The sequence below is a fragment of the Ictalurus furcatus genome, chromosome 18 (assembly GCF_023375685.1).
Source record: "Ictalurus furcatus strain D&B chromosome 18, Billie_1.0, whole genome shotgun sequence".
NCBI lineage: Eukaryota > Metazoa > Chordata > Actinopteri > Siluriformes > Ictaluridae > Ictalurus > Ictalurus furcatus.
The window spans coordinates 7,511,727-7,528,293 of record NC_071272.1 but is presented as its reverse complement, the minus strand read 5'-3'; the positions used below and the strand labels follow the sequence as shown (position 1 = coordinate 7,528,293).

The window sequence follows — 16,567 nt, the reverse complement described above, 5'->3', positions numbered from 1 at the left end:
CCATACCCGTTACATCAGCACCTTAGAAGGCACTTCGTCATATTTTCTCACACGTAATGGCACCCTAGAGGGTACTTCATCATATTTTATCACACGTATCAGCACCTTAGAAGGCACTTCATCATATTTTCTCACACGTAATGGCACACTAGAGGGCACTTCATCATATTTTATCACACGTATCAGCACCTTAGAAGGCACTTCATCATATTTTCTCATATGTAATGGCACCCTAGAGGGCACTTCATCATATTTTATCATATGTATCAGCACCCTAGAAGGCACTTCATCATATTTTCTCACATGTAATGGCACCCTAGAGGGCACTTTGTCATATTTTATCACACATATCAGCACCTGAGGAGGCACTTTGTGATATTTTCTCACACGTAATGGCACCCTTGAGAGCACTTCATCATATTTTCTAACATGTAATGGCACTCTAGAGTGCACGTCATCATATTTTCTCATATGTAGCAGCCCGCTAGATGGCAATTCATCATGTTTTCTGACATGTATCAGAACCCTAGGGGGCACTTCATTATATTGTCTTGCATGAATCGGCACCCCAGAGGTCACTTTGTCATGCTTTCAGCACCCTAGGAGGCACTGCATCTCATTTTCTTGCCTGTAGGGGATAATGCACTACATCACATATTCTTCACTGGAAAGGCACCCTAAATGGCACTTCATCACATTTTCTTGATTGTATTGGCACCCTAGAGGGCACTTCAGCATGCTTTTTTTGCATGCTACACCCTAGGGGTTTTTTTTTCTTCATGTGAAGGGCAGCCATTAGGGCACTTTCTCACATTTTCTCCATTGCAAGGGAAATCAAAATGAAGTTGAGAGGCTATCACATTTGACTTATGCTATAGGCAACTAGCTAGAGTAACCTTAAATATTTTTTTTGAGTAACATCGTACTCTAGTCTGTGCTAGAAAGAAATCAGCCCCAACTTCACAGCCATCTACTTCATACCATTTTGTGTATTTTTTACTTATGACTGTTGGTGGTGCTGTAGTTCCTGGTGCAACAAAAATAGTCCATTTTAAATCATTCATTAACAGCAAATAATCTGATATGGCTGGCAGAAAATTCAAAAGTTTGCCACTGTAACGAGATAATCAATGTTATTCACTTCACTTGTTAGTGGGTTTAATGTTATGGCTGATCGGTGTATATGATATTTGGACCCGAACTATTCATAATTCTGAGAAGTTTTCTTAGAAGAAATCATGTGTGAAAATTATTGTGAAAATAAACGAATCGTGTGGAAAACCAAATGTAAAAATTAATTAATCGTGTGTAAAGATCACGATGAGTCATGCATAAAAATCAAACGTGAATAAAAAAAACACACGTGAAAATTAATCACGTGTGAAGATCAAGAAAAATTAAATGAATCATGTAAAAATGAATCATTTGGTGGGAAAACATGAAAATAAATGAATAAATGAATGAGTTCAGTTCTAATGTAAAAATAAACAAATGGTGTGTAAACATTACGTGAAAATAAATTCATCATGTGTAAAAATCACATCAAAAAGCACGTAAAATGAATGAATCAAATAGGAATGAATCGATCAGAATAGAGAATTTAACAGCACCATGGCATGAAGCTAATTTTAATCCATTTTTGTGCGTTCTTGAATATCGCTATTTTATTTAATTTTTTTGTTTGTTTGTTTTTAAACATTATTTTAAACATAAAACAGGATTAAATGATTCACGTCTTCGTATTTATCATGAAACCAGCAGCGCTGCCGTTGCTTTTTGGTGCTTGAACTCCATTTCCCAGAGGTCTTTGAGGCCCAGTTTCTGACAACAAAACCGCCTGGTCGTCAAATCCAAGTGCTCAGACTGCGTTTGACTCGGGATAAGGTAAAACAGGTTATTATAGTCTACATATACATAACTACTATTACGTAATTGATATTAATATTATAATAATCGCCGTTTTGTTATAAATGTTTCCGTTTCCGGTGGGTTTTTATTTTGAGGACGAACGCTTTAATGTCTCGTGCACAGTGAGAGTGCAGCGTTGGAACGTTAGTGAGCACGAACACCAATGCTAACGCTAATGCTAAGTGGATAAACTAACGACGAAATGTTTTGACATGTTTAAAAGGTCGCGAGTTTGTTTTTAAAGGATTTATTTATGTATTTATTTTTACGAAATTAGCATTTTTCGGAATGCATAATTTGTCAGAGCGTGTGTTTGTCAGGAGAGCGCATAAACGTTATTTATTTTATACTGTGTGTTTAGCTAGTCTGCAATAAAATAAACACGTATTTATTTACGTATTTATTCAACCTGGGTGGTAAAATGCTCATAAATTTCAATATTTAACAAATTCCGAGCTCTAAATTGATCCATAACACTGAACTAACCTAATACTTGTGTTAACTAAAATTGTTAATTTTATTAAGATAATTTTTTAAATAAATTAAATACAGATTTCTTATCATTCTCTGCATTAATAACACATTTCAGGTGACACTCTTTTTGGTGATCCTTTTCCTGTTTATTCATCTATATTCATTTATTGTCGATTTCTCGATTCTGATTGGTCAGAAGGTCACGATTGATTGATTAATTCAATTATTCATTCATTTCTGCTGATAAGTTATGGTTTCTATAGTAACGGCTAATTCAGAGGGACTTGAGATAAGCGTGTGTAATTGTTGATCTGGTTGATAAGCTTTCTGTAAGGACGAATGTGTTTGTTTTTGCGTTTATGGAAGGAGGAGTCTGAAGCGTCAGAGGTAAAGCTGTGACTTTTTTTATTCTTCCAACGTTTTCAGGAGAAAGGAGTTTACACTTCTTTGCTTCGTGTTTCTCGGGAACATGAGGATAGCTGCTGTAACGTAAGTGAGAGCATGAACGAACTTGTTTCACATTAAACGTAGCTATAAATGGACAAAAAGTATATCATACTTTTAGTTCATTATAATGAAATTACTGTAGTATAATTGTGGCAAAACACTTCTCGGCGTGCCGTTATAGGAGAAATAATCAGCTTTTGATGTGGTAAGATTGACGCCGTGTCTTCATAACGCACCGTTGTTGATTATTTTCATGTAACAGCATGACACGGGGGGGCTTTATTTCCAAGTTATGTGACATGATATATAAAATGTTCTCAAAGGTGGGATAATGACATAATCCATTGGGCTACTGATGAAGAATAAAATATACGCGAGTTACTCTGACGTGTTTATTTCAGAAAGTTGTCGGTCTGTTCTCCTGTTATCATCAGCATGATGATGATGGAAAGCGAGGGATGAGGACGAGTGCAGCGGCGAGCGAGAGAGGGAGAGAGAGAGAGAGAGAGAAAGAGGGAGCGCTCTGTGAGTGAGGCTTGGCAAGGAAAAACAAAAGGCCTTTGATGGGTCTCGCTGTGAAAATCGGCGCTGGCCCTCACACACGCCGCTGAGTGAATGTTGATGAGGTGAGTGCGATACAGAGAGTCCATTCAGACGGCCCCGGAGTTAAAGCTCCCTCGGTTCTGCGTGGGCTTCGGGAGAACTTCCCATCGCCAATGCGGCCTTGTTTTGAACTGGCGCACGACGGGAATCTCTCTCGATTTGAGACGATACGAGAGAACACAGGCTTTATTGTCGGGATTTATCTGAAATGTGCTACATAAACGCACACAAAGAGAAAAGAGCGAAGGGAGGTGGTTGCTCGGTTGGTTGAGGGATTAAAGATTTCTGAGGCATAGTTATGAAGTCTGGACCTCAGACACCAAACCAGTTGTTTGAAGGAAGAAGAAAAACACGAGGTCAGTTTGTGCCAACTTGCTCAAGACATAAATAACGGATGAATATACTCAATAACAAAAAAATATATATATAGATTAAAAAACGTATACTAGTAACAAAAAAACATAGAATAGTCTAAATACAGTGTAAATAAAATAGAGATGTAAGCATAAATGTAAGTCTTGGTGTAAATAATAATCTGACACTGAGCACTGAAAAGAAAGAAAATATTCTGTAAAAATGTTTGTTTTACAGTTTTGGTTGCTATTTAAAAATGTATTTTTTTAAAATTCAGTTACTAAGAAAACCGAGACGTAAATCTTCCTGTACTTGGATTTGTTAAGTTATGTGATCTCAATGTTAAATAAAAAATAAATTAAAAAAATCTGTAAAATAGGAGCTAAAAGTGGAACAAGCTAATCTTTAAGACTTTGCAAGGCGGGGCTTAGGCGAGCGAAACGATAACACATTTCTCTGAAAAGTCGCGGCTGTCCAAGATGGCCGCCTCAGCAAGGCAAAGTTTTGTTCATGTGTCACGGGATGCTACCGGGGCGCCATTACTTTTGCAGCCGGTGAGCAGGTCCTCATGTGATCCTGTTGCGTCCTCCTGCACGATTTGCATGTTACCTCAGACTTTCCCTCTGTTGCTCTGCAGGTGTGCGAGTGTGGATGAGAGAGTGTGTGCGTTTGTGTGTGTGTGTGTGAGAGACCATGGCACCGGGCGACACGGCGGCTTTGAATGTAAAGCAGCACAAGCTCAGGACGAAGTGCGCGTCGCGGTCGCCCGAGGCAGAGTGCGCGGCTGACGGCTCGTTCATTTTCGAGGCTCACGAAGCCTGGAAGGACTTTCACAACTCGCTGCGACAATTCTATGAGAACGGAGAACTCTGTGACGTCACGCTGAAGGTACCGGCTTCATCGCACCACTCCGTCGCTGATTTATATATTTTTCTGTAACGACACACCACCGAGTGGTTTATTCTGTGCACGCACAAAACTAAAGAAGCAAACCTATCAACCTTTTCGTAAAGTTGTGTGTGAATGTTTGACTCGGTAAGCGTGTTCCCGACACAGCTCATTTGCATATAGGGACGCCCACAAAACTCCATTTAAGGTCATGTGCGCTGAGGGCTGTGAGCACAAAATGGAGGAACGGGGTAAAGGCAGAAAAGCAGAAGAGGAAGTTATTTTGACTCGCTTCTGTACCATTGAAAATATTTATTAATATTAATTATGGCTAAATGATAATAAGTGATTGCTGAATCGTCTCGTCATCCGTTTCTACGCCGCCGTTTCTTTTGCCGAGTCATAATTGAATGATTCATTTTATTTTTCTCATACAAACAGTTTACGAATCCAATCGTATCCAGCTCGATTAAACGAGGTCCAGACAGTGTTGTTAGCAGATAACGTTATTCATAGCTTCACATTTTCTGCTTCATCTCCATCTCTGAAGGTGGGCACCAAGCTGATCCCGTGCCACAAGCTGGTGCTGGCCTGCGTGGTGCCGTACTTCCGGGCCATGTTCCTCTCGGACATGGCTGAGGCCAAGCAGGAGCTGATCGAGATCCGCGACTTCGACGGTGACGCCATCCAGGACCTGGTGCGCTTCGCCTACTCGTCACGCCTAACTCTGACAGTGGAGAACGTCCAGCCGCTGCTCTACGCCGCTTGCATCCTGCAGGTGGAGCTGGTTGCTCGGGCCTGCTGCGAATACATGAAGGCCCATTTCCACCCGTCCAACTGCCTCGCTGTGCGCACCTTCGCCGAGAGCCACCACCGCGTGGACCTGATGGACATGGCCGACCGCTACGCCTGCGAGCACTTCGGCCAGGTGCTGGAGAGTGACGACTTCACGCGTGTCTCACCGCAGCACCTCAAGACCCTGCTCAGCTCCAGCGACCTCAACATCCACTCCGAGACGCAGGTGTACGAAGCCGCCGTCAAGTGGCTCAAAGCCAATCCGCAGCACCATGAGCTCTGGCTCCATCAGATCATGTCTCGGGTACGATATTTACTAATATAGCCAGGGTTGAGAAAAAAAATGAGAACAAATTTTTTTTTTTTTTTTTTTTTAAAGGTTACTGTTTCTATAGCAACAGCTCATTCACAGGGACTTGTACTGTGAACGTGTCACATAAACAGGTTAAAAAAGTTTTCTGATAGGCGATGTTTAGCATATTTAACAGTTATGGAAGGAGTCTCCAGTGTCAGCGCTTCGTAACTGTTGGACAAGGATAGAGAGGGAGACAGAGAGTGAGAGGTTGACAGACAGATAAAGCAAGAGACAGGGACAGAGAAAGCAAGACAGGAAGAGAGGGAAACAGAGTGAGACATGTTGAGAGATAGACAGCGAGAGAGAGGGAGACAGGGACAGACAGAGATAAGAAGACAGAGAAAGACACAGACACATGGCTCTCCATGAGAGACAAGGAGACAGAGAGAGACCGACAGGGAGACAGAGAGAGACAGAGAGGGAGACAGGGAGACACGTGGCTGTCCATGGGCAACCGAGACAGACAGACAGGAAGACACAGAGAGAGAGACAGGGAGACACGTGGCTCTCGATGTTGGACAGGGAGATGGAGAGAGGCAGACAGGAAGACAGAGAGAGACAAGAAGAGACATGGTTCTCGATGTGAGACAGAGAGACAGACAGGAAGACAGAGAGAGACAGGGAGACACATGGCTCTCCATGAGAGGCAGGTAGACACAGAGAGAGAGAGAGAGAGAGAGAGAGACAGGGAGATAATTGGAGAGACAGGGGCAAAGAGAGAGACAGGTAGACACAGAAAATCTAAACCAAAAAATAGAACGAGAGAGAGACCATGAGGTACCGAGTGTTTATAGCTGCTGTACCCTGTCGATGATTCTTTTCCTATAACCGCATGACATGGAGTGTTTTATTCCTAATTAAACAAGAAAGCAACCTTCAGGTGTTGTATATCATTTCTGAAAACTGGATCCAGCCCTCACTATCGCTAATGAAAAATTGTTAAATTCTGTTTTTTATTCAACGCTGTAGAGAACGACATACGAAAGAAAAGGAAACGTGAAAGATTGTGTCCGCATATTGCAGGTGCGTCTTCCTCTGCTCCCCGTGGGCTTCCTCACAGGCACCGTGGCTAAAGAGGAGATGATCAAGGCTGACCTGAGCTGCCGAGACCTGCTGGACGAGGCCAGGAACTACCACCTGCACCTCAGCAACAAGAGCGTACCTGATTTCGAGTACTCGATCCGCACCACGCCACGCAAACACACAGCCGGTCAGAACGAGCGCACTCGTTTGGGGTCGGGGGGGATTTAGACTTCTGCACCATTTGAGCTTGCAGTCTAAGGATTTCTGTTGACCTTTGACATCACGCAGGTGTGCTGTTCTGCGTGGGGGGACGTGGTGGTTCTGGAGATCCGTTCCGCAGCATCGAGTGCTACTCTATCAGCAAGAACAGCTGGTTCTTCGGGCCTGAGATGAACAGCAGGCGCAGACACGTGGGAGTCATCTCTGTAGAAGGTGAGACGGGGAGAAAAGGGGAGAGAGAAGGGGAGGGAATAAGAGACATGGAAAAAGAGAGAGACAAGGGAACAGTCAGAGAGTGAGACAGGTAGACGCAGGGAGAAAGAATGAGACATGGAGTGAGAGACAAGGGGACAGTCAGAGAGAGTGAGACAGGTAGATGCAGGGAGAAAGAATGAGACACAGAGCGAGAGACAAGGGGACAGTCAGCAAGAGAAAGAGAGACAGTGAGACAGGTAGACATAGGGAGAGAGTGAGAGACATGGGGACAGACAGAGAATGAGAGAGACAGTGAGACAGGGAAAAGAGTGAGAGACAAGGGGACAGTCAGAGAGAGGGAATGAGAGACACATGGAGGAAGAATGAGAGACATGGGGACAGTCAGAGAGAGTGACAGTGAGACAGGTAGATGCCGGGAGAAAGAATGAGACAAAGAGTGAGAGACAAGGGGACAGTCAGAGAGAGTGAGACAGAAAGAGAATGAGAGACAGTGAGAGGGAAAAAGAGAGAGAGACATGAGGATAGTCAGAAAGAGAGAGAGACTGAGAAACAGGGGAGGAAGAGAGTGAGACAGAGACACTCTTCAGAGACAAACAAGAGACAAGGGGACAGTAAAAGAGGCAGGGAGAAAGCAAACAAGACAGAGAAAAACAGTGAGACATGGAGAAAAAGAGAGAGAGACCGAGCGAGAGACAAGGGGACAGTCAGAGAGACAGAGAAAGAGGTACACAGAGAGAGGGAAGGAGAGGGAGAAGGTAATAGAGTGACAGACCAGAAGACAGAGAAAACCGGTCATGGAGGTAGACACAGAGAGAGACAGGGACAGAGAGAGATTGAGACAGGTACAGAGAGTGAGACATGTAGGCAGATAGAAAGAGGTAGACCGAGAAAGAGAGAGAGAGATGAATAATTAGTATTGAAGAACAGGAGGAAATGAAAGCTAGGATGTGTCCATAGGAAAGGTGTACGCAGTGGGCGGCCATGACGGCAGCGAGCACCTGGGAAACATGGAGATGTTCGACCCGTTCACCAACAAGTGGATGATGAAGGCCTCCATGAACACGAAAAGGTATGAGACACTGTTCAATATCTTTCTCTCTTCTCTGAGGCTTTATCTTGCATTTGGGTTGTACTAGTGTGTGTGTGCGTGTGCGTGTGTGTGTGCGCGTGTGTGCGTGTGTGTGCGTGTGTGTGTGCGTGTGTGCGTGTGTGTGTGCGCGTGTGTGTGCGCGTGTGTGTGCGCGTGTGTGTGCGCGTGTGTGTGCGCGTGTGTGTGTGTGTGCGTGTGTGTGCGTGTGTGTGCGTGTGTGTGTGCGTGTGTGTGTGCGTGTGTGTGTGCGTGTGTGTGTGCGTGCGTGTGTGTGCGTGCGTGTGTGTGCGTGCGTGTGTGTGCGTGCGTGTGTGTGCGTGCGTGTGTGTGCGTGCGTGTGTGTGCGTGCGTGTGTGTGCGTGCGTGTGTGTGCGTGCGTGTGTGTGCGTGCGTGCGTGTGTGTGTGTGCGTGCGTGCGCGCGTGCGTGCGCGTGTGTGCGCGCGTGTGTGCGCGCGTGTGTAGGAGGGGCATTGCACTGGCCACACTCGGAGGTCCGATCTACGCTATAGGAGGCCTGGACGATAACTCGTGCTTTAGCGACGTGGAGCGTTATGATATCGAGGCAGACCGCTGGAGCGCCGTTTCCCCCATGAACACCCCTAGAGGAGGAGTGGGCTCCGTCGCTTTAGGGGTGAGGAGCAAAGCATCATGGGGTATCCTTTCTACAGGGATTTTTTATTTATAAAATTTTTTTATAATATTTAATTTATATATTAAATTATATATATATTTATATTATATATTATAATTTTTTAATATATTTTTATCCCATTTTTTATAATACGCGTTTGTCGTCGTTATCAGAGCTACGTGTACGCTGTGGGAGGGAACGACGGCGTAGCCTCGCTGTCGAGCGTTGAGCGCTTCGACCCGCACCTCAACAAATGGACCGACGTGCGAGAGATGGGGCAGAGGCGTGCGGGAAACGGAGTGAGCGAACTGAACGGCTGCCTCTACGTTGTAGGTACGGAGTGGAGAGCGAATCACCGCGAAGTTAACGGTCGTGTTATGACCGCTGTATAATATGAACCGGTTTTAAAACTGCTGACCTTTGATAAGCAAGTGACATGAGAACATACAGAGAGAGAGGAAAAAAGGAGAAAGGTGAGAAGTGCAAGTTTGTAAATAAGTGACTGATCCGTAGGATTAACACATGACTCGCTGATGTTTATAGACTTGATTTGTATGTTGAACTTTAGCTCAGATGGGTAATATAATTGATTGCTTGGACCCTGACAGAATCGTATTAGGAGACTTGATTGTGAAGAGAACTCCATTCTTCCGCTACACTGAAACTCTGAAACAGAAGTACACATACACACACACACCTCGGTACTGATATACTTTATGATACAATAATATTCTGCTTATACAGTGGTGCTTTTTAACTATGATAATGCTGGGATGTGATTTCCACCGCTGTGACAGAATTAAGCAGCTCACTTAGAGAACCCTGGTACTAATAAACTGACTGGTACGTCATACTTGGGATTTTTCAAATCAGACATGTAGTCTGTTATGTTATATGATCCGTGTGATTGGCTGGGGTTGAGGGGGTGGGGGCCAATTCTTTGTACAGCACGACTGATCAACTCAGAAATCCCGTCATGTCTGTGTGTTCAGGTGGGTTTGACGATAACTCTCCGCTGAGTTCAGTGGAGCGCTTCGATCCCAGGATGAACCACTGGGAGTATGTCTCTGAGCTCACCACGCCCAGGGGTGGAGTCGGTGTCGCTACGGTGATGGGCCGGGTCTTTGCTGTGGGGGGACACAACGGAAACATCTACCTGAACACGGTGGAGGCTTTTGAGCCGCGCACGAACAGGTGAGAAGGGCTGGGCTGCACAGAGGGTTAAAACGTTAAGGCAGCGTTTACACCTTCTGCAACTGCTCTAACCATCCATCCACCATCTATCATCCAGCCATCCATCCACCCTCTGTCATCCAGCCATCCATCCACCCACCATCTGTCATCCAACCATCCATTCCTCCACTATCCATTTGTCATCCATCCATCCATCCATCCATCCGTTCCTCCACCATCCATTCAACATCTGTCATCCATCCATCCATTCCTCCACTATCCATTTGTCATCCATCCATCCATCCATTCCTCCACCATCCATTCAACATCTGTCATCCATCCATCCATTCCTCCACTATCCATTTGTCATCCATCCATCCATCCATCCATTCCTCCACCATCCATTCAACATCTGTCATCCATCCATCCATTCCTCCACTATCCATTTGTCATCCATCCATCTATCTCTCCAACATCTGTCATCCATCCCTCCATGTGTCATCCATCCATCCCTCTGTCCATCCACCCACCATCTGTCATCCATCCATCCATACCTCCACTATCCATTTGTCATCCATCCATCCAGCCATTCCTCCACCATCCATTCAACATCTGTCATCCATCCATCCATTCCTCCACTATCCATTTGTCATCCATCCATCCATTCCTCCACCATCCATTCAACATCTGTCATCCATCCATCCATTCCTCCACTATCCATTTGTCATCCATCCATCTATCTCTCCAACATCTGTCATCCATCCCTCCATGTGTCGTCCATCCATCCCTCTGTCCATCCATTCACCATCTGTCATCCAACCATCCATCCATCCATCCATCCAACCATCCATCCTATCTATACACACCCATCCTATTCGTCCAAACATTCATCTGCATCAGCCATCTGTACTCGTCACTTCATCCATCATGCATCCATCCATGCCTCTATCCATTGCTCCATTCATCCACCGTCCGTCCATCCTGTATATACAGCCATCCTGTCTGTCCAAACATTCATCTGTATCAGCCATCTGTAGTCATCCATCCATCCATCCATCCATGTGCCTCCCTGTCTGTCTGCCTGCTTCTGTTTTTTTCCTGCCTGTTTATCTGACTGCCTTCCCATTTAGTCTGTCTGTTTGTCTGTCTTTCCACCTCTCTGTCAGTTTGTTTGTTTACCTGCATGTCTTTGCACCTGCTTGTCCATCTGACTTCCTGTCTGTCTTCTGGTCTTCTTATTTATCTGTTTCCCTGTTTGCCTGTCTGTCTGAATCTCTGCTTGTTTGTCTATCTGTATGTCTGTCTGCCTTCCTGTGTGCCTGTTGTCCTTCTGTCATCCTAGCTTCCTGTCTCTGTCGGCCTGTTTACCGGTTTCTTTGTCAGTTTACACTGCCTTTCTGTATGTGTGTCTATTGTCTACTTGTTTTTCCTGCCTGTCTGTCTGTCTACCTTCTTGTATGTCAGTCTGCCTTCCCATCTGCCTAACTACCTATGGTTTGGTGAACTATGTTTCCTCTGTGTGTGTGTGTGTGTGTGTGTAGGTGGGAGTTGGTGGGCTCGGTGTCCCACTGCAGGGCCGGAGCAGGCGTGGCTGTCTGCGCCACACACATCAGTCAGATTCGAGACGTGGGTCAGGGTTCGAGCAATGTGGCGGACTGCATGTAGTGACACTGTTGGAGTATGGAGAGACAACACGGTGTACACACACACACACACACACATACAGAGCACCACACATACTCCATACAAAATTCTCAACATCTATAGACATATGACACACTCCAAATACAACACAGCTCTCGTAAATACAACACACGCACACACACTACACACAGCTCCACAACATTGTATCAACACTTATACACAAGCTACACAGTTAAATTACAGCACCACCATACTCCTGATCTCTCGCTGTATCTCTGTATGAAATCTTCCTCGTATCAGTTTTACCACCTCGCTATAAAGACTATGAAGCTTCAGTAATATTAAGATGTATAAAAAAACGTGTGCTACACAATCTATATTTACGTTTTATTTCATATAAGATTCTCAGATTTGTGTTGAACTGCTATAATGACAAATGGCTGCCTTTGGTTGAAATTGAACTAACGGGCGTAATCCAAATAGTAAGTTTCTCATCTTTAGTTAACCAGTGGTCATCATCTTGGAACACGCTGCTTCATCTTAAGTACCTGTTAAACAAATCAATGCCAAGTAAACACAAACACGAACGAGCTAGCTAGCTGACGATGTTGACACCGGGCGGCCATCTTGCTCACGTCTCGAGAAGGACGTACACTGGGCCGTTTTAATACACTGCTTTTGATTTTGTACAAGGAATTTCGGTCCATATCTGTGCACTTCTAATCTTTCATAGATTAGAAACAAGGCTTGAGTATATTTTTTCTGGAAGATGTACAGACATGAAGACATTAGTGCTTTTTCAGAATGTTCATAGTGCCGATTCTGCTTTTCGTCTGCTTTTAACTGCATGCAAAAATATTTATTTATTTTTAAAATTTTGAAATAAAGGTTTCTCATATCTTCGTATCATAGTTTGGTTGTTTTTTTGTTTTGTTTTTTTGTTGTTTGATAGTTTTTTAAATGCTCTTATCGATAAAGTTTTAAGCCTGTGCTTTTTGGAATGAATTTATATGTATTTATATGTGTGCCAATAATAATATATCTTTCTTTTCAGTATATTATATATTGAATCATGTAGTTGCATTGAACTGATCTTCTTGTGTTTGACAACTGGTGTATTTTAAAAAATTCTATAGCATATTTATCCTTTTTGTTATCAGGCATCATATCTGCAATCGAGTTTGACCTGCATATTTTATATTTATTTTCATGTATTTAAAGCACAGAGAATCATATCCATGTGAGGTTGTTTACAAACTGCCATAAAGCGTGACTAGCGCTCGACTTGTGCAATTCTGGTTTTCAGTAGAAGAACCTTTTGTATCTGATTTGAAGAAAAAAAATGACTGATACTGACTGTATAAAATGGGTCTGAACTTCCCAAACCAGTTCCTGAGGCTCCATCTGCCTTTTTCTGTCCTGTTCCAATTTGGTAAAAGCAGTAATTTGACAAATTTTTTTTTGCAGTTTTTACACTCAAATCTAGGATTTTATTTATTTATTGCATTTATTCACATGGTTATAATTTCAGGAGTTAGGATAGAAAACATTGGGACTGGGATGGGAACCGTGACTCTGAATTGCTAATTGTGTGAAAGATTCTCTAGCAGACATGCACCTATTTTAATACGAGAGCTACTGTAGTGAATCGTCACTTCCTGTACAGTGGTACTTCCTGTTTCCAGTAAGGTACTGTACTCGTACTGTATTTTGCTCAAATTCTTGCTCTCGTCTGTCGGTTTGTATAATTCAAATAAAGCTATAAGAAATATTATAATGAAATAAAATGCCTGTGCATCCAGTTTGTCATGTTCTGTTGAAAGTATAGGTAGTAGAAATGGTGTGAAACAGATTTATTTTTATTATTATTTACATGATAATCTTTAAAATATGTAGCTAAGCTATGTTCTAGCTAATTTCAGGACTCCTTATGCTCTAGCTTTTAAATCTTTGCACATTATGAACGAACTGTTCCTCATATCAAAAATCTGCTGAACAAGTTTTGTTCGGGTTCACCTCCCAGTGCTCTCTTCCAAATTTTATGGTTTTTGAACAAAATTTGTAAGAAGTATCAGAAAAAATTTTCTCAATCAAATTCAAAATGGCTGATTTCCTGTTCGAGAAATCACAAACTTGTTACATCAATAACGCTTGGCACCTCTATGAATTTGTCACTCGCAAAGTAGGAAGTTGGACATTTTGTTTCTTCTACTACACATTTTGATCGTTCATCACAAAATTTGCTAAGGGCTAAGGGCTGAGAGACAAAAAGTGCCTGGCCCCCTTAATTGCTACTTGCAGCTATATTCTTTCTTTAAATAGGTTATGCTGATAGTGAATTACACCAAAGCACACTAATATTGTACATTTAAAATCTAACATTGTAAAGCACATAGACTTTTTATTATTATTATTATTATAGCCTACATTTAAATTAACCTTTTTCCACACATTTGACACAGAGGCTTAGATCTGTGTCAGATTTCTGTAACAATAACAGACCAAAGGTACACTGTACAACAGTGTAATTAACCACGTATTATTGCTTACACTGCTAAACCTTTAACGATGTAGTTATCCAGTAACTAAGTACAAAACCGTGCTAGCTGAGGAACGTAAATATTTCATTATATGAGTGAGGAAGTGCAACCTTTTTTTAAATACATGCAAATTTTAAATATATTATGATCCATAACAGGTTTATTAACAATATTTCATAAAAGGTTTATTAACAGTCTTTCACAATAACTGTATAATCTAGATTTTTATGTTACTATATTAACATTATTGCAAAATCCATAACATTTATTTGGCTAAATATGATGCAATAAATGTTATGACTGGATGTTGTGCAGTCCTGTGCTTTTCTGTAACCGAATCATTTCTCTTTGATTAGAATTTTTATGGAAAAATAATTATATCTTTTATGTTTATTAAAAATCATTTTTCTTTGTTGTTTTAAATAAACATTTCACTTTAAATTTCTATGTTCTATAACAAGCTCATTTGTACTAATTACAGTAGAGCCAGGACTTTTTTTTTTTTAAATGTTTCATGCAGTTTACAAAACATGATTGCATGATATAATAATTTTTTGTAGGTAACTTAACTTCATTATCAACCTTTTATTGGTTTTTCAGGAATTTTTCAGCATAAATTCGCAATAAAACAGTTGAAACATTGAAAGCTGAATCGGTATTATATAACGTTTATGGTCTGAGAGCATGCGGCATTATAAAGTTAATTAAATCTCCATTTTTGGACTTTGATATTTTTTAACATTTTCACCATGACACATTGGATCTTTGCTGAGTTGTACAGAAGATAAAAGTGGGCTTTAATTTAGGAAACATGAAGCAGCAGCAGAATCAGCAAAAACAAAAAAAAAAAACCCAGCGAGTTGTTTTTTAATAGAATTTTCTTAAAGAGACACCAATAGCAGGATTCTAGACTTGTTCAGAAATAGAATAGAGTATAATAGAAAATGAGGCAGTTTACAGTTAGTAATAATAGTGATTATTTAATGAAATTTTGATTTCATCCTACATATTATTGTGCCTCACCAATAGAAGTTTCTTTCCAGTAAAAGGGGAGAAAATGAAAAATGGACTTTGTGACTGAATTTATGAAGACACTACTACTACTACTACTACTAATAATAATAATAGTAATAATATATTTCCTATAACTGTTGTAATTATCTTATAAATACACCTAGCTGGTCAGAAATAAAGAATTTGAAAATAAATACCTTTGACGTTATATTATTGCTCTATTTTTCCAAATATAAAACTACCAGATGCTGCGTTTTGGATTAAACAGTCTGTACAGGAGTTTTCATGCTTTATTTGTGGAAAACTACTTGAATTGGTGACGTTACAATCGCACAAAATTGTTTTACCCGGGCTTTCACAGTGATATTCATTGGTAAATGAGACCTTTTAGATATACTCATGTTCGACACACATGAATCGGAGAGGGCTTTGGTTGAAGGGTGTTGTGATGATGTCACATGACCCGACTTGACCCAAATCTGTGGAAAATCAGCAGTAATTTAAAAAAAAATAAAATTAAAAAATTGCGAACTGCGAATACTGCAGAGTTTGCTTGATTTTGTGTTCATTTCAGCGATTGCAGAAATCCTGGAAGGACTAATTTGTCTAATGTTGTCATCTTTTTTTTATATTATACACAAATATAAACATTAAATCCAACTGACTTCATGTACTTTCAATAACTAAAATTTTATTAGTAACAGGCATGTCGAATGTTTAGCGTTCAACGCATCCACATTTAACTAGCATGCAACTAGCCTACATTGTAAGTCTACATAAAAACTACTTTAAATTTTTACAACTTAAAGTTGAATTGTTTTGTTTAGTTGAATTTAGTACGATTTCTAAAATTTAGTTGCTATAATCGTGTACTTCGAAAATTATTGAGTAAATAATGTAAAGCATGTAACTGAGTGAGCTTTTATGTTAAAGTTTGAACTACTGTGTCGTTTGAAGGTAGACATAAATATGGGACTATGTTTAACACGTCTATTAACAGTATTTTACAGTAAAGTATTTCTTTATAAAAAAGTTAATATAAAAGCTCTTTATAACATTCTTCTGATTAAATCAGCACATATTTGCCATTTAATATTTAACAAAATATGATGGTAAAAATGATAGGAATTTTATTTTTATATGTTAACACATTAGTAGGTGAAAGGTTTCTTGTGCATTCCTGTGTTATAAC

At 41.2% G+C, this 16,567-nt stretch overlaps 1 protein-coding gene across 8 annotated transcripts; it reads left to right on the top strand.

The window, feature by feature from the left end:
- The first annotated feature begins 1,538 nt into the window (after nt 1–1,538).
- klhl8 (kelch-like family member 8) lies at nt 1,539–14,806 on the top strand. Of its 8 annotated transcripts, none has more exons than XM_053648084.1 (12): nt 1,539–1,884; nt 2,809–2,871; nt 3,264–3,455; nt 4,424–4,674; nt 5,225–5,773; nt 6,794–7,034; nt 7,136–7,279; nt 8,240–8,351; nt 8,836–9,004; nt 9,178–9,337; nt 9,997–10,198; nt 11,719–14,806. In XM_053648084.1, the coding sequence occupies exons 4-12, from the start codon at nt 4,480–4,482 to the stop codon at nt 11,840–11,842; spliced, it is 1,896 nt and encodes a 631-aa protein (XP_053504059.1). In that variant the 5' UTR covers nt 1,539–1,884; nt 2,809–2,871; nt 3,264–3,455; nt 4,424–4,479; the 3' UTR covers nt 11,843–14,806. The 8 variants fall into 8 exon arrangements, with proteins under 8 accessions (XP_053504059.1, XP_053504057.1, XP_053504062.1 ...); XM_053648082.1 differs by having other exon boundaries at nt 3,231–3,455; XM_053648089.1 differs by having other exon boundaries at nt 1,543–1,884; nt 3,231–3,455; nt 6,848–7,034.
- The last annotated feature ends 1,761 nt before the right edge of the window (nt 14,807–16,567 follow it).